At 40.8% G+C, this 23,962-nt stretch overlaps 2 protein-coding genes across 3 annotated transcripts; one reads left to right on the forward strand and one right to left on the reverse strand.

Annotated features, from left to right (window-relative positions):
- Nucleotides 1–1,576: 1,576 nt before the first annotated feature.
- pbdc1 (polysaccharide biosynthesis domain containing 1) lies at nt 1,577–3,800 on the reverse strand. The gene is made up of 6 exons (XM_014968135.2): nt 3,585–3,800; nt 2,690–2,755; nt 2,559–2,618; nt 2,335–2,475; nt 1,976–2,087; nt 1,577–1,899 (listed from the first exon to the last, which is right to left on the reverse strand). Exons 1-6 carry the CDS (start codon nt 3,612–3,614, stop codon nt 1,808–1,810), a joined length of 501 nt encoding a protein of 166 aa, XP_014823621.2. The 5' UTR covers nt 3,615–3,800; the 3' UTR covers nt 1,577–1,807.
- A 2,039-nt stretch (nt 3,801–5,839) lies between these two features.
- On the forward strand, nt 5,840–23,937 carry dmtn (dematin actin binding protein). Of its 2 annotated transcripts, XM_088010721.1 has the most exons (15): nt 5,847–6,162; nt 11,101–11,148; nt 11,259–11,339; nt 11,735–11,878; nt 12,051–12,095; nt 14,096–14,204; nt 14,884–14,928; nt 15,028–15,162; nt 15,366–15,460; nt 16,311–16,416; nt 16,499–16,548; nt 16,646–16,699; nt 18,708–18,773; nt 20,347–20,427; nt 20,923–23,937. In XM_088010721.1, the coding sequence occupies exons 2-15, from the start codon at nt 11,140–11,142 to the stop codon at nt 21,034–21,036; spliced, it is 1,134 nt and encodes a 377-aa protein (XP_087866847.1). In that variant the 5' UTR covers nt 5,847–6,162; nt 11,101–11,139; the 3' UTR covers nt 21,037–23,937. The 2 variants fall into 2 exon arrangements, with proteins under 2 accessions (XP_087866846.1, XP_087866847.1); XM_088010720.1 differs by lacking the exons at nt 20,347–20,427; nt 20,923–23,937 and having other exon boundaries at nt 5,840–6,162; nt 15,010–15,162; nt 16,646–18,711.
- Nucleotides 23,938–23,962: the final 25 nt, after the last annotated feature.

Genomic DNA, 23,962 nt, shown 5'->3' on the forward strand with positions numbered 1-23,962 from the left:
TCAAGGTTTCCCCCAGAAAACTTGCTAAGCCCGGTGGTTGGGTGGTAGGGTAGGGCAGTCGTTCAACCAGCGGCCCGTCATGTTTTTGAGTTAAATTTTTTTTTTAATTTGACAGGAAATAAGAAAATATCACTTGAAAATCATGTGTTATTGAAAGATTAGAAGATTAACACCTGAACACCAACTACAAAGTTGGTGTTTGCATTTAAAAATGCAAACATTAAAAAAAAAAAAACTTTAATAAGCAATGTTTAGCCTGGTTGGGGCACAAGTAAAGCCTGGTGGCCCGCCAGGCTTATAATACACTGGGGGAAACCCTGCCAACACCTTTAGCTCCTGTTAGGGATTCACTTTGCAAGAACCCACAATGCTACAAAATTGATATTGATTCAGTCTCATTCTTTTGACATAGATGCTGCCTTTTGCTTTCCAATTTCAGTTTCCTAGGAGTGCGTAGGGTTATGCTCAGCAGTCGATTCCTTCTGTCTTTTTCTTGTCAGAAATTTGCAAGCTATGCTATTTGACTGGCAGCTGATTATGATTGAAAAACAGAATACATCTTATGATTAAAACAAAAAATATATAAAATGAAAAAAAGTACATTTTTATACTTGAATTTTTTTTTATCTTCTCCAACATTCTGAGGACCCCCAAGGAACCACAGCCCCCACTTTGAAAAACACCACCAGGTTTAACAAAGGTTTGGTTGTTTAACAAAAAAAATAACTAGCTAGCTGGATATCAGCTGGAGCAACTGATCAAATTTAGTTACCTGATCATATTCAGTGTAAAAAGACTTGAGCTAAGTGTCTAATCAGCCAGGACCTTCCTACAATTCCATCTGATTCTCATCAGCACTCCGTCTGCAATTTCTCCCATTTCAACCCGGCCAATTTACAAATTAAAATAATGTTGAAACAAATGTAAAAATGATTAAATGATCATGTGTTAGTTATTTTGGAGATAAAAAGGTCAGTTTGTTTTTTAAAAAATTACTAGTTCTACTTATGTGGAACTATCACTTTTTCATCAATGATAAGCAATTTACTTGAAACAATTTTCTATATGTTTCTTAAAATTTTGTTTTATCTTATTTCAAGTGAATAAGAAAATTAGAAACTGCACAAAAATTATTGGTAAAATTGTGTTTTTAGACTTAATTACTTTGTCATTGCACAAAGACAACAGTGAATTTGGCAACAAAATGCTTGGGTACCAGAGTATACAGAAAAAATACTGAAAAATCTATAAGTGGGCATATATATATATATATATATATATATATATATATAAAAACTGGTGCAGGTAAGACAAAAGATGAATAAAATAAATACATATATATAAAACATAGCATTTTGAAATGGTCTTAGTGGGGGATTATTGGTGTTGAGCAATCTGATGGCCAATGGGAGGTCACTATTTGGTTGTACAGCGGATGCTGCAGAATCTCCTGCCAGACACTAACCATTAGCACAATCAGCTAACGTGAAATCTTTTCCTCAGCACATTAGTCAGTTCATTCCTCTGATTTCTTCCGTCTTTCCTTCTGGAGCTACAAACAACAGACCGGACACACTGCGGTAAACTGCTTATTTATTCCAATTACCACCAACGTTATATTTTTACACACAATTCTATCTGAAGCGAGCGCTGGATAAATCTTAAGAGGAAATATAAAAAAGCTTGATGGTGAACAGCGTTGAGCAAACTGACAACATGCAATGTCTTCTCAGTGCCTGCAGTTCATCTGATGAGGGTGAGCGGGGTGAGACGGGTCCGTACTGGTGTTTGCTGGTTGAACTGGAGGTTAGCTTTTTGCCCGTTTGGATGTGAACACTGTGTTGTTGTGGCCTTCTCTGTTTCGGGCGATCTCCACAGCAAAGAACTGGACTCTGGTGGCTGAAATCACCAAAAACACGATATTCACTTTCTGCCCTGAGAGACGCCTTTGGTCCACTGAGACACTCCAACTCACCAAATATGGTGTTGTCCTCGCTGTAGTCCTTCTCACAGTCCAGACGCAGCAGGGTGCCGTAGTTGAAGTCCTCCACGATTCCCTCAAACTGGTTGCAGAAGGGGCGCCAGGTCTGGGCGTGCAGCAGCAGTGGGATGACGTTCATATTCATCAGTTGGATCAACAAGAAAAATCAATCATGCAAATCTCATCAAGTTATTATTCACTTTAGATTAATATTTCTTGTTTCACTGCAGACGTTATGATCCCTGAAGTCTCATGTTTTGTTTTTTTTATAGAATGTCTTCGATATGACTGAGAAACGGACTGAGAAACCAGGAATCCTCTGGAACATTCCGCTGCAGCAGAACCAAACTGACCTGCTTGGCTTTGTCTGACTTCAGGTCCTCCTCTTTCAGCCGCTTCACATCCAGGTCTTTGAAGGTTTCTCTGAAACTCGAGTAGATCTGGTCGTCCACCTTTGTCAGCTTCAGGAACTTGGGATCGACGGATGAGATGAGCTGAAAGAGAAGGAGAAAATGTTGGAATCTGGAAGGGAACGCCGTGGTGTGATCGGTTCTTAGCGGGGCAGTGGGATCGTTACATTGAAGTAGACCTCTGCGTGGTTGTAGGCCTTCATCGCCCACATGACTTCAAGCCGGGGCTGAAAGAGCAGAAAGGTGGATCAGTGTTTCACCCACACATCCAGATCTGGATCTGACAGAAGACACTCACGTCATTTCCGTAAGCTTCCGCCGGCAGAGACAGAGCGTGTGCAGCCGCCGAAGCTCCCTCCACCCCCTGGAAACAAACACACACACACACACACACTCCTGTTTAGATGGATGCAGCAGCCAGAGTGGAATCAGAGTGTGTGTTTCAGTAGTTGTGATTCTGTGTGTGTGTGTTTCCTGGACTATCAAGAACTTTAAATGAATCGTGTTGCCACCAGTGCAGAGCTTGTCTAACACTGCCAGCAGTCTGACAGCATATGCGGTGGAATGTATAGAACATGGGGCTTTGTTGTCATTCAACTGCATATACATATTGAGCGAAATTTCACTGCAAGACTCCAATAAAAGTAAATCAAAGAAGAAATAAAAACAAAAACAGAGATGGGAATGCAACTTGTAATGGTGAGATTACAAGTGTATCTGAGTATTCCCCCTTTGGGCTGCTTGGGACAGCTGGAAAAATATTTTTCCAGAGAAGATGAGGGGATCACTGGTGGGAGCCATGGGTGGGACTGCTGCTCATCTGAAGTAGTGGGCTCCCTCCCAATTTTACCTAAAACACCACCATGAAACCAGTGTAAAAACCATCAGAGAACCATTATGAAGCCATTATGAAGACCAGAACACTGAAACGTTGGACCTGTGATCAGGAAGCTCCCAGCTTCAGGGGAAACGTCCTCTGAATCTGGACATGCAGTTCCTCACAGACCACTATTTTTCTGCTTGTCAGTCTCAACACGTGTTTTCGTGAATTCTCGCGGTTCTTCGCTTAAACTCGCACCCTACTGTGTTTTTTTCCACACAGGGACTCCGTGTCCTCTAACCAGGACCAGCTCACAGACAGACACACCACACACAGTACATGAAAACACAACAGTTTCTGATTAAAGTCCTACCAGAGCTGCTAGTCCCTCATGCGACGCCATCTTATTCCAAACAAAGATAGTCTATATGGCTAGATGTATCACTATGTGTCGGGCTAAAACCGGAGTTGTAAAACACAGTCTTCAAATTAGGACAGCGTAATATTTTGGTGTTATAACAGTCTTCATCAAGCTGCTACAAGTAGTCCTGTTAAAAGTCTATTTAAAAATTCAGTTACTGGAGTGAGACATGTAACATTGTTCACTTGAGCCTTTTCGGCCACAGAGTGAGTCATCTGAACGTTCTAAGTCTTCGTGTTAAACTATGACACTTCGTGACGTCCCAGGCCTTCTTCTTCTCTTGCGTTTACTGGCTCTCTCCCTCGCCCCCTATGCCATTTTTTCTCTCTCTCTCTCCTCAACAAGCCTAATGCACTACCTTCACACCTCAAATTCAATTCAAAAATACTTTATTTATTCCGAATGGGAATTAAATTGCCACTTGTTTCTTGTTGAGCCATCCGCTCCTTGTTTAGTAATCAAGCTCCCCAACAACTTATTCTCACTCTCTATTTTTTTTCTTAAATACTTCTACATCAACTTGATGCATCTGGGTCCAATGGACCTTACCACAGGGTCCGAGTTTCATTGGCTAATGCCCATTTGACGTCACTGCGCAGCTACCACGTGCTTGACCGTCTCACAAACAAAAGCTAAAGTAGTATACACAATGCTAATGTAGATTGTGGACTAGCAGACCACAATCTACACAATCAAAGGTTTTGCGACAGAACTCAAATAAGAATGGTTCTCCACTGTCAGTGGGGTATCTGTACAGGCGATGTCAGGTATCCTGATCATATTTGTGGAGATAAAATTCACAGATTTCCCAAATCTGATACGGAATGCCTAGCTTGGCTCAAAACTTGTGCACGACCGCATTTGCAGCTCAACCGTCGTAAGATCAATAAAAATAAAGGAGTGTGTGCTGGTGTAAGTATTATTACTTTGCTTTCTATGTGTTTAGTGAATGGGGATATTTTGAGTGGCCCTGCGACAGACTGGCGACCTGTCCAGGGTGACCCGCCTCTCGCCCGGTCTTGTGGCACCAGCACCTCCCGATCCCTTTTGAATTATGAAGCTTGAAATATTGTAAGGTATTAAGGAGGACTATAATGTGTGAACAATGACCCCCAAGTCTGAAGGAAAGTCAATAATAAACACATTCATTATGAAAACCTTTTAGCTAAGTACAGCATAATGGCAGTACCGATACAACTTCTACACCTTGAAGCCTGTCTGTTACACAGTCTTACGTTAGCTGAACAGATCAATATGCAATGTGTACCGTATCTGACATGCATTAAGGATTTTATTTGACCTGAAGAGGCTTTTTACGAAACTGTAATCGTGTTAGCCACGCTAGCACCGAGTAACAGGCCTAAGCACACTCAAACATTTGCCAACAACAGAAATCACTTATTTCAAAAGTAACCATCAAAACCATGAATGCCCGACTTACCCAGCCTTGCAAGAACAATAGGCATCAGTGATCTTGTCCACAGCTATATTTATGCTGAGGTGTGAGGATCTGCTGTTTTCCTCATTGATCGGTAGCATTTAGCTGCGACGCGCACAATGTTGGAGGCATCCCGTGGCTCAAACATCTTTATGTCGTCCAAAAAAGATGATATGAACTTGTTGGTTCCCCTGTCCATTGTCATGGCTGATATTTTTTGAAAATCCGGCAGAAAGGCTACACTAATCGACTCAGAAATACTTTGTAGAGAGTCAGTTGAAACGAAAGACGCCATAGAAACTAAGCCCTGCAAGGCTTTGTTTGTGAGACATGCAGCCACGTGGGACTGTCGAGGGGCGTTTCTGGGCGGGGCTTGGTAAAACCTAACTTTGACTTGATAGAAGTAGCGGTTTGTATAATTCTTGCCAATTCAGCAAATGTTCAGGAATTAACCATCCCATCACTCCCCTGAAGCTATGCCATCCTGGGCAGAGAGCCATATCTCCTAATAAAGGAAACCTTCAAGCTAGGTACTATAGAAAGTCAAAAGTGTCACTTTTATTAAATGTCTAGATAAAAGTCACGCTGTAAAATCCCTTCAAAACGCCGTTTGACACTATCTTCTGAATAGTGAACATTTTGGCATTTATTCTGGTCGTTGAACGCTGTATCAGGCGTCATGGAATGGTGTCACGAGTTTTTTATGTGACCTTTGTAGCCAGATTTAAAGCAAAAGTGGCTTTCCATAGAGTCCCACTGTTTGTCGCCTCACTGCTGTATGATGGGCTCGTCCCATCTCAGGACATCCCGCGCAGGGACAGCAGCCTGGTGACGTAAACATGCCTGAGTTGTGACTGGTGACCGTGCTCGAGCTGCAGGAGGACGGAGCGCGTGCCCACTGGGGGACATTGCTGCCTGTTCTCTTCCCCCCTTCAGCACATAGTGGACCGGCCCACGACAGAGCAACAGGAAAACAGCCTCCTCTCTTCCTCCTCCTCCTCCTCTCCTCTTCTCCCTCCTCCTGCATCGCTCCGAGCGGCTCGGCTTCTCTGCTGGATGTTTTCACTCTGAGCTTCGGGCCGCTGTTTCCAGGTAGGACCGTCTTCTCCGTCTGTTCTTTCATCAGTCCTTCCTCCTCTCTCGTCACCCGCATCCCCGCATCCCGCACATAACCCGCAGCATCCTCCGCGCGCCTCTTATTCACCGTCGTTTATCGCCGGAAAACAAACCAAATGGGGCTTGTTTGCGCGTGCAGGTGAAGGTTCCGGGCCTCGTGGCGGGGGTTCTGCTCGGGGATCAGGTGGACCGAACAAAATGAATTGGATGTGTTGAAACGTCACTTTAGCAGTACATCGCATCTAATTGTGAGGGGAAGGCCTTCACATGGGCTTTTGTCTGGTTCGAACATCTCCAGAAGATGTTCACCCTGCTGCTGCCATCACCAAACCCGCAGACCTCAGGCTGCAGCAGCGGGGAACGGGATCCTTCCTGATGGGTTAAACTGGGAGGTTTGTGTAACTCATTCATGCTGAATTCAGATGTCAGGGTGAGGAATGATAGATTACGGATTCAAAGAAATGGTTAGCGATCCCATTTCCATATAAATCTGTTTTTTAATATTTATTAATTAAATGTTAAAAGTTCAGGAGAGCTAAAGGAACAAAATAAAGAAATTGTTTATAACTATAAAATTTTAACCTTGATTAGTTTTCACTCAAAACTTTGAAAACTAAGGTCAAAAGAACTGAAAGTTGAGTGAAATGAAACATAAAAGCTGCAAATCTTTTTCACAAGATACCAAGAGTTCTTGAAAACACATCTAATTCATTTCATTTTTCATGTATCAAAGATAGATCACATGCATTTAATTGTCTCAAATTTCATTTGCTTCTAAAATATAAGCACAATCTAGATTGTTTTTAGATGAACACATTATCTAAAAAATGTGTTTAAACATGGTGACTGCTGATATCCGTGAAGCAGAATCGAAAGATTTGAACCATAGAGAAAAAAATTCTGTCCCAGACATCTTTTAGTGCAGAGTTGAAACAGACAATCTTGTTTTAATCAAATTAAAAGTAACAACATAAATTGGTCTCAGTTTTTTATGTTGTGAAAACAAATGAAACATGTACAGATGAAGCGACTGTTTTTGGTGGATTAGAGGATTTCACTAAGCTTGGTCAGTATTCATAGATGGACTATAGTTGTTGAATGGACCCAGTAATGTGGGAAACATCCTTCCTGCCTGACTTTGTACATTCAGCCGGTCTCTTGTAAGTGTGTGTCCCATTATGGAGCACACACACCCTGAGCCGAGCTCCATCACTGGCTTTCTGGCAGCTAAAAGCTCTCAGTGATAAGACTATCAGCCGTACAGACACTCAGACTGCAGCTGCTTAGATCACTGTCAGGCACACACACACATTATTACTCAGTAGTTTTACCCACTTTACAGTTACCAGCTACAGGTTAGTGTGGATTTAATGACCCAAACATATCTTTGTTGCTTCACTTTTGGTTGTTTTAAACCTTAATATACAAAGGGGAAACAACAGGGAATCAATATTCCTATTGATTATAGATTATTTAAACTAAAATCTTCTGCTTTGCAATGTTTAAAGAGGCCCAAAGAGCGAGAAGCCTGCACAGAACTGAGCCACCAAACACAAGGAGGCGTAATGACGGTACACAGGAAGTGACAACACATAGACTAAAGAACTAAAAAATAAAAACGGCAACAAGCAAAAACTGATGGGTCTGTCCAGCAGTCATGGAGCAAAGGGTGTGGTTCACCCTGGACAGGTGCCAGTCCATCACAGGGCAATGCAACTCTTCACCTCACACTTAAGGGAAGTTTAAAGATTCTAAGTAATACATGGATGTTTTTGACTGTTTCCTGTGGGAGGAAACCAGAGTACCCAGGAAGAACCCACACATGCACAGGGAGAACATGTGAACTCCATGCTGAAAGACCCCAGGCTGGGATTCGAACCCAGAACCTTCTTTCTGCAAAGCACCAGTGCTACTACAAGTGCAGTCACATACACTGATAAAAAAAAATTATTAAAAAAAATTTAAATGACCAAAAAGATACAGAAAAAGTGCTATGGAAACAATTCACCACATGGATTAAATAGTGACAACAAAGAAATGACATAAACAAAAAGTTATCCATAGAAACTTAAATTTGCAAAACACAGCTGCTGGGATGTGTGTGTTACTGATGCTTACAGATGTGATGTTCTGACACACAGTTAGGGCTGCCTGCAACCTACAATTAATATAATAATCGATTATTCTATCAATTGTTGTGACAATGAATGGATTTTTTGGACTAAAAAATGGCATATACCACAGATTTTTTATTCAACAACTTATCCCTTTTGTATATAATAGAAATACATTAAAATATGCAAATAAACAAATTCCTGTTTTAAACAACAAAATCAACATTTTATTGCTTAAAATTAATTAACAGCATTCCTTTAGTGAACACCTTATCATTGTAGCAAAGGATGCATCTGCAGCTAAAACATCACCATGTGAAACTGTGGGGCTGATCTGGTGATTTTTATTTATTTATTTTTTTTGGATTAACTGATTAATAACTGGACAGGAAAAGGTGTTTTTTTTTTCTTCAGAATTTGAACCAGGTGAAGCTAAAGCTCCGAATTAATGAGTTCAGAAGACATTTACACAAAGACATTTTTTTTATTTTTATTTTTTAGCTCAGTTGCAAAATGTAGATGTTTTTAGTACAGTTTTGGCTTAATTACTGCTCTGATGTCATTTTTTTAACAAATGAGTGTTTTGAGTTTGCATCCACCAGTTAACGATTAATTGATTACTAAATTAATTAATGATTATTTCAAAAATGTATTCATCATTCCAGCCCTGCACACAAGCTAATTTTCATTTTTATGCTAACCTGAGCTAACATTGAGAGTTTAGCTTTAATCCAACAGTTTGAGATGGATTCCTACTCCAATAGTCAAATAACCTCCTTAGCATCAAACACACCTTTTGTTTTTTTTCTTCCTCCTCCAGCTCTTCTTCTCCTGGTATAATGTTTGTTTATGGAGGTGCTTGTTCATCGTGAAGTGTTGTGGTATTTTGACAGACAGTGTCTGGTGAACGATTCTTCCCGGTCTGCTCAGGTTGGGGTCAGGTGAGGCCAGCAGGGAGCTCCTCTCTGGCTGATACCTCAGCAGCTTTAGGTTGCAGACATGAGCTGCTGGATGCTGCTGGCTGTGTTCCGTCGTCCCTCTGGAGGGAGGAGTGTAACCACAGCAGTAACAGTTGAGGAGCGCCTGGGCGTTGGCCCGGCTGGAGGAGCTGATAAACAGGAGGGGAGGAGGGAGGCAAATGAAAAAAGCTGCTTCACAGGAAGTCTGGACGCTTTAACCCCTCGGCGAAGCATTAGCAGACAGGCCCTCATGTTCTTAAGATATAAGGTGTAGTTACTGTGAACGCAGCGCCTCCCCCCCCACTCATCCACCCTGAGCTGTCCCTAGAGGAGGCTCGGATAACAGCCAGCCCTGAAACTGACTCAATGGCGTCTCAGCCTCCTTGCCCCGTTGTGTCCTCGTTCACCTCAGGGACAAACTGTCCATGTGAGAATGAAGGTTTGAAACTGGAGTGCTGGTTCTGTAACACAGCTCAGATGGAGCACAGCATCCACTAATGCTGCTTAGCAAGGCATTTAGCAATGACTTATGGATGTGTTTGTGACAAGATTATAGGAAATATTGTTGAAATTTTAAATCCTTTTTAACAATCAGAGCATCACTTCAGTGTTTTGCTTATAAGAAACTAAACACACACACGTCATATTTAATCCTATTAGGTTTTGCCAACATCATGTGTCTTACCCAGTGGCACATCAACATGTGGCAGGAAGAACCTGGAATCAAATGCCGACTCCCCCACTGTGAAATAAACTTATGATTCATGTAAAAAGATTCTAGAAAATGATTTATGAATTATTGATCCGATCATTATTGAGAATAAATAATTCTGTGTTTTTCTTCTATCTGTTAGCTAGTTGCTAAGCTAAACATAAAGGAAATTACATGTTAGGAAATGCAAATGAGAGCTAGGGGTAAGGGATGACTCACTAGGTAACGCCCTCTTCGGGGCGTAGCTTAGACAGAGGCTAACAAAGCAGATCACCAACTGTTCTTGGGTGCCATTTTTGTCTTGCTAGCTCTTAAAGGTAGCATGTGAAATGGACCATCTGTATTTTGGTATTAATAAATGGAATTCATGAATTCAACTCACTGACTCTAATTTAACTTCACACATCAAGAACTCAGCATGGAGAATGGCTAATTCTCCACAGCATGTACAAAATGAGCCAAGCTGCCGAAGTACAGAATAACAAAGTGTAAATAACAAAATGACATCTGCTGCCATTGTTGAGAACAAAATATTAACTGGTTGATTTGATCAAAAACTGATCAGTCACTAAACTTGCCTTTGCCAGATTTTTTTTTTTACAGTTCTCAACATATAAAATAATAATAAAAATGCTGTTAAACTTTATGTTTAAGCTTTTTCCATGGAAAAAGCTTTTCCATGGAAAAAGCTTAAACATAAGAAAATTGTCTGGTTTATGCCACCATTTTTCTCTTTCCCCCTGACAAATTATAAGGGAAGGAATCAAACATGGATATTCTCTGCTACAACTAGTCAGCCAACCTTTCAATCAGTCTTTTTCATGAACACATGGTGTCTTACATTCTTCTAGCACGAATGTTTTTAAGTAACTGTGTCTCTATGTTGCTTCCTGTTTCTGGTTAAAAGCCAGGCTGTTTTGCTGTTGGATAATAACAGAGAGCTTTTTAAAATCTCACCCTTCATGATGTTCAGCTGTGGGAAGAAAATGTCGTAATATGCTTCTCACTCAGAATCAGGATCTAAATGAGTCAGTCCAGAACTCATTCATGCTAAAATGCCAGGCTCTGGTGACATGTTGGGAAGGGAAGATGTCACTGACTCACTGTCTGTCCTCCTATCCTCCCCCAGCTGGTTTAAACTGAGCAGAAGGGCAGTCTCTCTACAGCCATGCAAAAGGTAATTCATTTTCCTGTATCATCAGTAACAGTTAAAAGGGAAAAAAATGTTTGGGACTTGTGAGTTTGGAACCAGCTGAAACATCTGAATGTTTCTGACTGTTCTTGCAGGTGGAGGGGCGTGTAACTCCTGTTAACCTTCCATCATCTAGGGGCCCGAGCGCTCCGGGGTCTCCTGCCACTGGCATTATGGTAAATACAACATAGACATGTTCCTTCTTTCATTTGGAAAAATAGACATCTCTGTCAGGTTTTCTTTGTGTGCAGGATCTGAGTGATGCAACGTCAGGTTTAGTTCTGGGTTTCATGATAATAAATGCTTCATAGACTACCTGAGTCTATCTCAGAGACTGTATGCTGCAGACTTCGTGTTCTTCAAAGCCACTTGCATACAAATTGCTGTTGTTGCTGAAATTCCTCTATCTTCTGTCTGCAACACATTCCTCTTACTAGCAGTGAAATACTCTATGTGTGTGTGCGTGTGTGTGTGTGTGTGTGTGTGTGTGTGTGTGTGTGTGTGTGTGTGTGTGTGTGTGTGTGTGTGTGTGTGTGTGTGTGTGTGTGTGTGTGTGTGTGTGTGTGCTTAGGCTCGTCTGAATGACCAGATGGTTGGCTACAAAGACCTTGCAGCACTGCCCAGAGATAAAGCCATCCTGCAGGTGGAAAGGCCCGACTTGATGACCTATCAGCCCCACCTGAGCTTCTCACCACTTGACCCGCCACGCAGAGAGGTACACACACACACACACACACACCATTACATGGGTAGCAGTAATGGGAGACCTGCTTACCTTGCATGCATAAGTACACTTAGACTGCTCTACACCTGTAATGTTTCTACAGGTTTAGAGAATTAGTACCAGAGTACTTAACCATTAAGTGGTAATCTTTTTGTCTTTGCAGCGCTCTATGTCCCCTCCTGCCATGTCTCCCTCCAGGTCTCCTGAGGTAGGATCTGCTACAAGCTGTATAGATGCTACAGTTTATGTCTTCCTCTGATGTGTTTGCTTCAGATTAAGTCGTGAATTGTAACTTTTTTGTTCCCACTGTCATCACTGTTTTCTGCCTTGAGAAGTCAATGGGTGAGAGGCAGGATACACCTTGGACAGTTCAACTCCAGACAGAAAGCCATGCATGCATTGTCCCAGTGATCATTTACTGTAGTTCATGTTTTTGAACTGTAAGGAAAAACCTGGAATTCCTAGAAAAAAATGAATGTGTCCATGAGAACATACAGCAAGGCCCCAACGTTGATTCAAGTCCAGGACTGTTTTGTTGCAAGACAACTATGGCACCATACTGCACATATATACATAAAATATTTATAATTATATCCACACAGAGATATTCAAGTTTCTGCACAGTGTGCTGGCTGTTTGTTTGATTGGAACTGTTTGGGTATTCTATACCCATAAGTTTAATGTCAGCCAGTTGCCAGTGGTACATCCTGTGCAGCAGATTATACTTCAGTAATGATTTCTGCTTCTCCTCTGCTTTAATAGTTTGTTTATGTTGCTATAGACGCTGTCTTAGCATTTCTGATCCACTCCAGGAATATTTTCTTGCTGGAAGGTGTCTCAAATGTTCTCTCAGCCATACCTGATGCCAGCCTCCTGGTTTTATTCAAAGACAAACCTTTCATAGAATTTCAAAGAGAAAAACTGTTACTTTTTGATACCACGGGAAATGTTTCATGTTTCTGTTTTTTGGGGTAGCGGAGGGGGGTTACTGGTTTCTTTTGTTGCTTCAGTGTTAAGGATCTGTTAGAGCTGTTGGCTCAATTATTTTCCTTCAGTAGTTGGTACCACAGTAGATCGGAGCACTGTGTGGTTCAGAACTTTGCAAGTAAGAAGCACATCCTGACATGGGAGCACAAACCGACTGTCAGATTACCATAATAGCTCTCCGTGTCCGTGAAGCTAAACAGATAACAGTAGTGTTAGCTTTAGCTTATGTCATCTGGGAGGCTAAGTGCTTCACTGTTGCAGATGCAGCTTTATTGACCTTTATAAGTTGCTGTAGCATTAGCTTGTAGTACTGCACAGTCAGCATGTGGCATCCTTCAGGACTTTACTTTTTCCTGTTTGCCTCCAAGAAACCTCCAAACACATAAATATTTGGCTTCATTTTAGCCTTATCAGCTAAGTAGGTTACTATGTGAACATGTTTTTTTGGGGGTGGTCTGGGAACTGCTTTATAAATATCTTATTATTTTCTAGTAAACTGATATTTTTACTATTTGTAGAAACTGAGTTTTGACAGATTTCTTCTTAGTTGTCTTGTTTCTGTGCCTCTGCAACTCCTGTTGGTTCTTGTTGCTGTACTCAGTCTTACTGCATGTAAATGAGTATTTTGGTAAAAATCTGTTTTGGTCATTTTGTGATGTTTCTCACACAGTAGATGACCCTCTGGAGACCCTTCTGATATGTCCCACGCCTCACTTGAAGGTCTTGCCCTCAGCTGTTTGGTCGTTTCACTCATTCAGATTTTTTTCATCAGATTCTTCACCATCAATTGCTGCTTTGTGTTGCTCATAAAGAAATGTGACACTGATTTGCAGTTTGCCTGGAGGGCCGGGAACTGAAGCAAACGGGAAATAGAACTCCTCAGTCCATAGTAACTGTTACTGCAATATATAACAGCACTTTTATTTTGGAGCTGAGCATCATTCTATTGAGATTTCCCACGACACAAATAATTTGTGTCTGAATTAAAAAAAGAATTTATTTTTTTTAATGTTTTTTCTTCCAACACCATAAACCAGTGTAAACAGGTCTGAGTTTTGTGTCAAAGTGTTGGACACTTTTTGTCTGTTAGAAATGTTTTGAATTACCCAGAATACATCTGTAGTATTGTACTGTAGCCATCCCAGCCTGTCCATGGATATTGTTTCCTGCAACTGTGGAGAGAGCTTCATCTGTTTAATCTGATTGCTGCTTCCTGTTCAGGTGAAAGGTCGCAGAGCAGAGAGCGACAGTGGCTCCCCTGGAGGATCCACGCTGCAACTGCAGGCAGGTCGCAAGATAAGCACCAGCCTGCAGCATTTCCATCGACCAGGTAACTAGTGCGCGCACACACACATACACACAAATACACTCGCACAGACATAATAAATGTGGCTATTTTCTGGATTCCTCACTGACTCCATCCAGAGAACATCTGCAGTGCTGTCTTTGGTTAAAGATATATTAGCCCCCACACTAAATGAAAGACAACCTGACATAACTGGTATTACTTTAAATTGTTGGGCCCAGCAACCCAGTGAGCCGTCAAGATGAGTCGTGTTGAATCAGGTCCAATGTCATGCAATGGTAGAAAGGGATGAATGTGTATAAAACCCTCAATACTCATTAAAATGCTAACATGAGCTATAAAACTATAAAAGCAGCAAATACATACTAGAAGGACATGTTGTCTTCTTTGATCTTGGAAATTTTAATCTTTCATGCAGTTCCTCTGTCATCCCCCATGGGGCGTTGCAGCAACTTCCCATCACAACTCTAAAGTAAACCCAGCTGCAGCTTAACACTAAAGACAGTATCAGTACATTCAATGATGACTTTTTTTTCTAGGTAGAGCTCAATAAATGAAATATATGTTGTTGTTTTAACAATTTAATATTTGTTTAGCAGTTCTTACTGACGTGTGTGGTGTTGATCAAACACTCCTGCTGCCACAGACTGTAAATCTGATAAATCTGATAACAGAAGCTGTTCTTCTTCTCTTGAACTTCCAGATAATGGCTCCAACATCTACAGGAAGCCTCCGATCTACAAACATGGTGAGCTCTTGTTTCTCTCTGTCTTTTTTTCTGTCTTTTTTCTATGAAGCTGTTGTTGTTGTTGCTGCTGTTGTCACTCAGATGCTGTTCGCCCCGCAGACCTTAACAAACCGTCAGAGGGCAGTGGGGTCATTCAGTCTGCCAAGTTCCCCGCCGCCCAGCCTCCAGACCCCAACCAGCCCTCCAAGATTGAGACAGAGTACTGGCCCTGCCCACCTTCACTGGCTGCTATGGGTAACACACACACACACACACACACACACACACACACACACACACACACACACACACACACACACACACACACACACACACACACGCACGCACGCACGCACGCATACACACACACACACAGGCACACACACACAAAATACACACTTATCATTCCTATAGTGACCACTCATGGTGAGCATCTTTAACAATGATGACCTTCACAGAGATTGAGTGGAGGAAGAAGAAACTTCAGGAAGAAGATGAGTTTGAAGTCGTGACAGAAGAAGAGCAGGAACAGCAGGAGCAGGAGCTGGAGAAGGTCTGGACCCATCCTGACTGTTTACACTTTAAGTTGATTCATTAGACCTGATTCTTTTATTTGTGTTTTGTTTTTTTACAAGTGGAGAATCAATGTAGAGCAAACGCTAACTTTTAAAAACAGCATTTAGGTAGAAAATATGGAACTTTTACTGTGAAAGATATAGAAACATAAAAAAGTATTGACTGACTTTCTTGCCATGCTTAAATTCTTTTGAGTCATCAAACCGATCTTAGTATCAGATATAATAATATTTAATATCAAATATAACCTGAATAGGTGTGAAAAGCTTTTACAAAATGATGAAGAACAACTTTCCACAAAAGACCATTCTGGCTTTTTGTGGAAATCAGAAACAGTCAATGGCAGCTTTAGCTGCACAACCAGTTCTAATGTTTGGAAGAAAACCGTTTTTCATCCTAGCTAGCTTATTACAGGCATATATTGTTAGGAGTGTAGCTGAAGGAAGATTTATTTAATTTCAATTTAATATTATATTATTCAATGATCAAGTGTTTCTGACTCTGACCATAAGTTTTCTTTTAGTGGCCAAGATTCTCTCAAAGGATTCTGGGAACAGTTTGATGAACTGAAGGGAAAAAAAGAGACATTATTGCAATTGCATGTTTCAGCCTGTATGTATAATTTTCACTTGGATGAGTGAAAATCCCAATAACCTCCAGCTTGTGCCTCAAACTGCTGTCTTAAGAAATGTTGAAAAATGTTGAATCCAGGCTGCTGAATAATAACCCTGGAAAATAGCAGCTCAAAGGCTGCATGTATGTAAACTTGTGAGCAGTGCTGGAAGTGTTCTGCTTATCCTCCACCACCGGCTGTGTTCTGTCTGCAGATCAAGTCCAACCTGGGCCGTTTGATCCTGAAGGAGGAGAAGGAGAAAAGCATTCACATCAGGAGGAAGACACAGTCTCTGCCAGACAGAACACACATGCACAGCAGTGAGTCCATCGGTTGTCTCACACGTCTCCGCTCCAGCTGAAGAACCGGTCAGACCCCACTCTGTTTCCCTCTCCTCATCAGGTGTGTCAGCCAGTGCATCAAAGTCTCCATCCCGCTCCGCCCTGACCAGAGTGAGTGTTACTGCTGGCTTTCAGGCCAGCAGCGTCAGACATCAGCCTCTATATTTGCTCCTGGTATCCTGAATGCTTCCTGTTCTGCTGTCCTTAGATGCAGTCGGCAGAGTTTTCTACAGATGGAGATAAAGGACGGCCAGGTGGGAGCGTTTTAGAACAACCTGAACACAACAGCAGTCCAGTCAGATCATTTTGATGCAGAAATGGACCCTCAGGCAACATAGAGAAACCTCTATGTTGTCCATTGCTGCTGTTTGTGGATGTTGCTTCTGCAGCAGATTTAAACATACCAGAGGCAAATACAAAGGTTCCGGCTCTGGACTTATGCATGTAAATAGGAAAATTACAATTAATTGGGTTAAAATTATGTAGCTACTTAATCAAAAGTATATATAGCCACTTTATACGTGTTCTCCTGTTGGTGTTATTATAGCAGCAAAAGTAGTAGCTAACCTTTGAACCACAAACTTTAATAAGGTTTGTAAACTATGCACAGATTCCTTCTACTTCCCAGCTCTATGCTGGCTCATATTAGATTATTAGTGGTTGTAACATATCCATACTATATATGGACAATATACTGAGGTGTGAATACTTTTGCAAGGAACTTTATTTAGAAGGGAAGTTTCAGGAATACCTCTAGTCCCGATGAATCTCTGTGATGATGACTTCCTGTTCTCAACCTCTCTGTGTCCTTTCTCCTTCTGTCCTGGTGTCCTGCAGCTGCTCAGGTAAGTGTGTGTTCATGTGTGTGCTTATGTGCATGGCCATGTCAACACCCTGCTGCTGACCCGCTGCACCAATCTTTTCACACCATGTTTCTGAACCACTTCTAAACCAGTCTGAACCCCATTTGGCCAGCTTTTAATGGATGGAGTATGAGAGAATACATAAGCCTAAAGAATCAACTCTTTACTCTTAAGATGTTCATTTATTTGGTGTATAAAGGTACATTTATTTATTGCTTCAGTTTAACTTTTCATTCACTATTTCTTTTTCTAACTGAGTCATCATTTATTTACTGTGTTATGTCTATGTTTTCAGTTCTTTCACAGCTTTCTGTGTTTCTGTCTCATGTTCAAGAGAAACATCTAGCTAAGACATGTTTTTATTTTAGGCAGTAAAGCAAACCTAACTTTAGGGCTGAAACAATTAATTGGATTAATCGGATTAATCATGATTATTGATTTTTGAAATAACCATCAACTACTTGATTAATCATTAACTGGCTCTAAAAATGGCCATTTCCTGAAACAACACATTCAGAACAGCAATTAAATCAAAACTGTACAAAAATACATACATTTTACAAAAACTTATTTTTCTGTAAATATGTTCTATCCAGAACTCCTCAAGTGTCAGTTTTCGTTTCACCTGGTTCAAATTCTGTAGGAAAAAACAATCTCCTATCAACCACATTTTACTATCCAATTAATAATTAATTAATCAGAGACATAATCACCAGACCAGCCCTACACTGTGTCCAGTAGAAAGGCCTTTAGCTGCAGATGCATCGTTTGCTACAAATGATCAAGTGATGCTAAAGGAATTCTGTTACTGCATTTTATACAATAAAATGTTTTTTAAAATGAAGTGAATTATTTGCATCTTTAAATTTATTTTTAATATTGCATAAAATATGCTTATTAAGTGAGTAAATGAAAAAATCTACAGAATTTGACAATTTTTTCTCAGATTAATTGAGTGTCACATCAATATCAATTAATCAACAGAATAATTGATAAAGCAATGGATTATTAAAATAATTGTTAGTTGCAGCCCTACTTAGCTTATTTTTGTGTAGCAACACAAGCAATCGATCTTTTCCATTTAAATTATGATATGAAACATCTAGTTTCTGGAACATTAAACTTGATGTTTCTGTGAGGTGAAACATGCAGTCTGAAGAGGAACTCAAGAAACTACAGCTAACCTTCAGCTTTAGCTGCTTCAGGACCTAACAGGACTCTAACAGTGTGACTCTGCTCAGCTTCCTCTGACATACTCTTTGTGTAGTTCATATTTTAGCAGCTATTGGACAGGGTGTGTCTGAAATGTGTGTGTGTGTGCGTGTGTGTGTGTGTGTGTGTGTGTGTGTGTGTGTGTGTGTGTGTGTGTGTGTGTGTGTGTGTGTGTGTGTGTGTGTGTGTGTGTAGAATGGAGAGAGCCGGAGAGATCGCATGGATAGAGGGAATTCCCTGCCGAGCATCCTGGAGCAGAAGGTGAGACCTGCTGAAAGGGTTAAATCCAGACCAGCCTCTGGGTCTGTGTTCATGAACACTGATCTCAGAGCCAGGTCCAGTTATTAAGGCTTTTACATTTTAAAATGTAAAGTCACTTTACCAGCAATCAGGAGAAACAGGAACCAAATTTGTACCTTGTTGGGTGATTGGTGGAATGAGATTCAATAACTGAGAAGATGGATATGATTTCACTGCCTTCTAAGAAACAAAAAGTACAAAACATATTTCTTATGCATGTCAATGCTTTGAGTTAATTTCTTTGGAAACAAATTAAAAAGAAACTTTTAACGTGTTTAAAGGGAAACAATTAAAAAGTGAAGGGAACTACATTTCCCTAATTTTCCTTCGCCTACTGATGGAAATGTAGAACTTATAAATAGTAACTAATACTTATACATACACGCACGCACACACCTACATGCACACACACACACCCCCCCCCCCACACACACACACACAGTACAGCACAAAAAGGTTTAAAAATGTTGTCAGGTTGCAAACATGACTTATTCCACTGAGATTTGGAGAGTGACTGTGAATATTAATGGTCCAGTCCTGCCACAGCGCAGACTGCAGGCTGGATCTAGATGTGGACTTTGACTAGCTCGTCCTAGAATAAGAATATCATGTGAGTACCTTCTGCATTAGGAGCTCTTCTGTATGTCCATCCATCTGTCCATCAGCTCTGACCAGCTTCCCTGTTTCTACTGAATAAAAGCATCCCCACAGCATGATGCTGCCTCTATCATGTTTCATAGTGAGGATGGTAACAGTTCAGTCTCCTTTGAGCAGACCCCCTTCCTCCATATGCAAACAACCTTCAAACAACTTTTATAAACAATATATTTTCTTTACATATTTGTTAAAACTGCCACCATGTCTTCTCAACACAATATGAAACATAATCTATGAAAAAGATCCAACTCCTCCACCTCCTTCCTGTACTCCTTATGCCATCTGCAGAAATTCACCACTCGGTCAGACACGACCTATCAGAGCCAGGAGGAGGGTCTAAGCGCCGTCAATCACCCTCATTTACTCTCTGCTCAGAACCTCCCCCCTGCTCTCTGCAAGATGATAGTGGATAAATTTCCTGTAATGGTGAGATGTCTCTCCACCATTAGCAAATTGAGCAGCAAGTATTTGAGCAGCAAGTATATGAGCACGATTGACAGCACTAAGGCCCTCCTCCTGCCTATGATTGGTTGTTTCTGATGGAGTGGTGCGTTTCTTCAGACAGTAGTAGTCGATTAGGGAGGAGGTGGTGGAGGAGTTTTTGTTCACAACTTGATGGTCTCATGTTGTCACTGTTACTGTGGTGACAGTTTTCACAAATATGTGAAAAACTGATTTTTTAAATTTTTTATAAAAGTTACATCCTGCAGCTTTAATGCCACTCCTCTCCTGAAGTGGATTCAACCATGTGTCTCCTCTGATACAGAATACATCCCATTAAAACACACTGAGGTTTAGCTTCAGCCATGCTATGCTTCCATTTTGACTCTACTAAAGGAAAGCAAATGACCGGCTGAATGTTCTGCTCTCTGTTCAGATTTATCCATATGAAGCCCTGATTGTAACCCACAGAGGGCGCTGTAAGCTGCCCCCTGGAGTGGACCGGACCCGGCTGGAGGTGAGCATCCGCCCGCTGGGGGCAGCTTAGCTTGTGAGAACAAAATAAAATGAATCAAACACTCTGTCAGGGGTGTTCAAAGTGTGACTCCAGGGCCATCTGTGGCTCATGAGATGATTTTGTTTGGCCCCTGACCACAACTCAAGAATGGTAAAAAATACAAATAAAATTTGCCAACAAAATAGAAAACAATTGATGAACCAGATCATTTGGAAACTGTCAGTTTCCAGATTTAAGGCAACAGTCTGGAGTTCGTTTAAAGTTGTGAATCTTTAATTATATACAGATTTCATAACATATGTTGTTTATTGTTGCACAGATAAAACAAATTAATTTTTGCTTTTTTAAATGAATGAATTTAGTGACCCCATAGTAATTTAAACTGACCAGTCTTGGCCTCCAGGGGTAAAGGTTTGGATGTGGATTAAAGCTCGTCCTGCTCGTCCGCTAGCTGAAGGCACTTTAACCAACTCTGGGTCCTTCCTGTCCTGACAGAGGCATCTCTCCCAGGAGGAGTTCCAGGAGGTGTTCGGGATGCCCATCGGCGAGTTTGACCGCCTGTCGTTATGGAGACGAAACGAACTGAAGAAAAAAGCCTCGCTTTTCTAACAGGAAGTGACCTAATTCCCAACCAATACTTGATGAAGCCTCTCCTCTGCAAGGAGGAGGAGCCAAAGAACAGGCCATAACGTCAGCTATCCAATCAGCAGATCAGCAGACCCCTGCCCCACTAACAGCCCCCATCCCTGGAAGACTGGATCAGAATGTCTGATGACGACCAGTTGTGCTCAGATCTAAACTTAAGCGATGCTCTGACATGTTACCAGTACTGCACTTATAACCCCCACTGCTTGCAAACCATTCCTATCATATATCCTTCACCATCATCATCATCATCATCATCATCATCATCACCATTGTTAATGTGACATTTAGTCTCACAGAGTTACACTTCCAGAGGTCACCATCTTGAAGAGAGATCAGCTGTTATCTGTAGGAGGAACTCAGGTTTCCTGGTACTGTGAAGCTGCTGCTAATCTGTGGGTTGAAAAGAGGCCGACTGCTGACCAGTAGCTGCTTCCTACAGGAGTCCCTCAGTCTGTTAAACCTCCTTTATGTCCATCCAAGACCTATTGTTGTGTGTTACACTTACTTTCCTTCCCCATAGTTCTTTTTGTGTCAGTTATTTCTAAAGTGGTACTTTAAGAGTATCGGGGGTTTTTATGCCTGGAGAGGCAGCTTAATGTCTTCCTGAAGATGACATCACTTTCTTATTTTGCCGTGTATGTTGGCATATCTAAAGTTCAGTCTTTCATGGGTCAAAACGTGAACAAATGAACAACAAGTCCTTTCTTGTGTATAAAGGAAATGTGTTGCCACTGTTTTGTATAGAGTGTGTGTTAGGTTGAAGAATGTTACTGCTTAAGGACCGCATTGTATAAATTGTCAAATGCATTATTTTTTCCGTACTTAATGAGTATCTGACCATCGTAGGATGAAGTGTAATGTTCTATAGTCAGTAACACCACAATAATTATGAGCTGAACTGATCAGAAAGTTGCTTAACCTGCCTTCCTATTGGAGCTACTTTGAAGATCCAGCAAACTGAGACTTCAGTACAAACTGAGTGTGTGCATGATGTAACATGAGATCAAGTCAAATTATTATATGGATAAGCTGTATTGAGTATAAACTTATTTAACTTCTGTACAATACATGAATGGTGTCTCAGAACTGTGACTCTAATGTCATGAAATATTGTTCAAAAATGTAGCAAGCCAGTTGAACTGTACTAGATGTGGAGAGGTGACTGTTGTCCAAGCTGTACGTCTTCATACACCATAGATATGGGACAGTGTGATGGATTTATAAATCAGAACCACAAATCATGACTTTACAGGAAAATCCTACAAATGTCAGATTCTTTTACACAGGAACCACTCCATCTATTTATTGATATTGAAATATTATCACAATATTCTAATCGCTTTCAGTACCATATATTTTGAGGTGTTAGCTCTTTCTGATCGTCACACTTTAAGAAACAGGGGGGGAAGCAAAAGAAATATGTTAATGCATTTACTTGTAAAGAAAACTTACTAATAATGAGCTTCTGTTGAATTACTAAAAATCCTAAGATCCAAAAGTTTAGTTTTTGTTAGTGAGCTTCTTTAACTTATAGATGTTGAGATTCTCTCGGTTCACTGAGCCAGCTGCTTCCTGTTGGCATGTGAGAACCTCACCCAGCCCTACTTCTTTCTTTAACTCAGCTTCTGAATTGAAGCCAATAATATTCAGATGAAACCTGATGCACATAGATACAAGGAAAACCTTTTGGAGTTTTATCATACAGTTAGAAATGGCCAAATCGATTGGACCATTTACTGTGTTTCTATTAGGATACGAAGTGTTTCCTTTAGTAACATCCAGAGCATCAGTGGGCCATTCTGACTGATACTTCAATTAGTGTAGGTATGCTTTAATTTGACCTTAACTGTATTATTGTTAGTAGTGGTGGTAGCAGTGTTAAATGCATGACCCTAAAACTAAAGACAATATTCTGTAAACAGCTTAATCCCAAACAACGTCCCAATGTGGGACATTAAAACAAGCTAACTTGTTGTCCAAAGCTTAAACCATTAAGAACTCAACTTTAGAAAAGGAAGATTTTTTTTCTCTGAATAAAAACAATGGCCTTTAACATTGTCATTTTCAGGAAGGGTTGTTAGAACGTTGGCTGCAACCTTGAGCAAATGTCCCTGAAAGTAAAAAAATAAAATGTTTGAGAAACAATAAAAGAAGGTTCTTTTGTTGCCCTAAAGTGAATATAGATAGTAAAAGAAAAGTTTCACAGACAAGGAATCTCTCAAGTCACAGACAATGCTCAGTTATCCTTCAGTAACCTTTCCTAAATGCTTTCTTTTTAAATTTTTTTAGCCAACACTCACATTAGCTCACCAGGACAGTGTCTGTCTTCATCCAAGCTAAGGTTAGAACTGAACGAAAGAACTGAACTCGTTCACAGTTTGAGAGGGAATAGGGAATGGGTGGAAATCTACTTGCAGTTTAGTTGTAATAGTAAGACTTTCTCTGCCACATTGTAGTTCACAGGTAATCCAAAAGAGGGCAATCTAAGATTTAAAGAAGCCATCCTGCCTGTTTGAACTCGCATGAAACTGGAAGCAGCTTCATGGTACCAGTCCAGTCTCTTCCTGATCCAACTCTGACAGCTTCCTGCTCTATCACTTGAATGACGGCCGACTGAAGGAGACTTCACCTTGTTCAGTAGCCAATTGTGAATTTATTTATTTCAGGCAGCTTTATTTATAGATTGTGTTTTTTCTGTGAACCATTTTGTTGGAGACTATAGTCCTTTTTTAATGAGCACTGATGTTAGTATTAATCACATTAAAGGGGTGGTTTTTGCTCATTAGGGTGTCACTGGTACCAGTAAAGGACACTGTGCTCAGTTTGTGTCATATGACTTGAATAAATCTGTTGAACTGAAAACTCGTTTTTAGTGTCCTTTCTTTCA

The sequence above is a fragment of the Poecilia mexicana genome, unplaced genomic scaffold (assembly GCF_051168715.1).
Source record: "Poecilia mexicana isolate PSO_F unplaced genomic scaffold, ASM5116871v1 scaffold_12, whole genome shotgun sequence".
Lineage (NCBI taxonomy): Eukaryota > Metazoa > Chordata > Actinopteri > Cyprinodontiformes > Poeciliidae > Poecilia > Poecilia mexicana.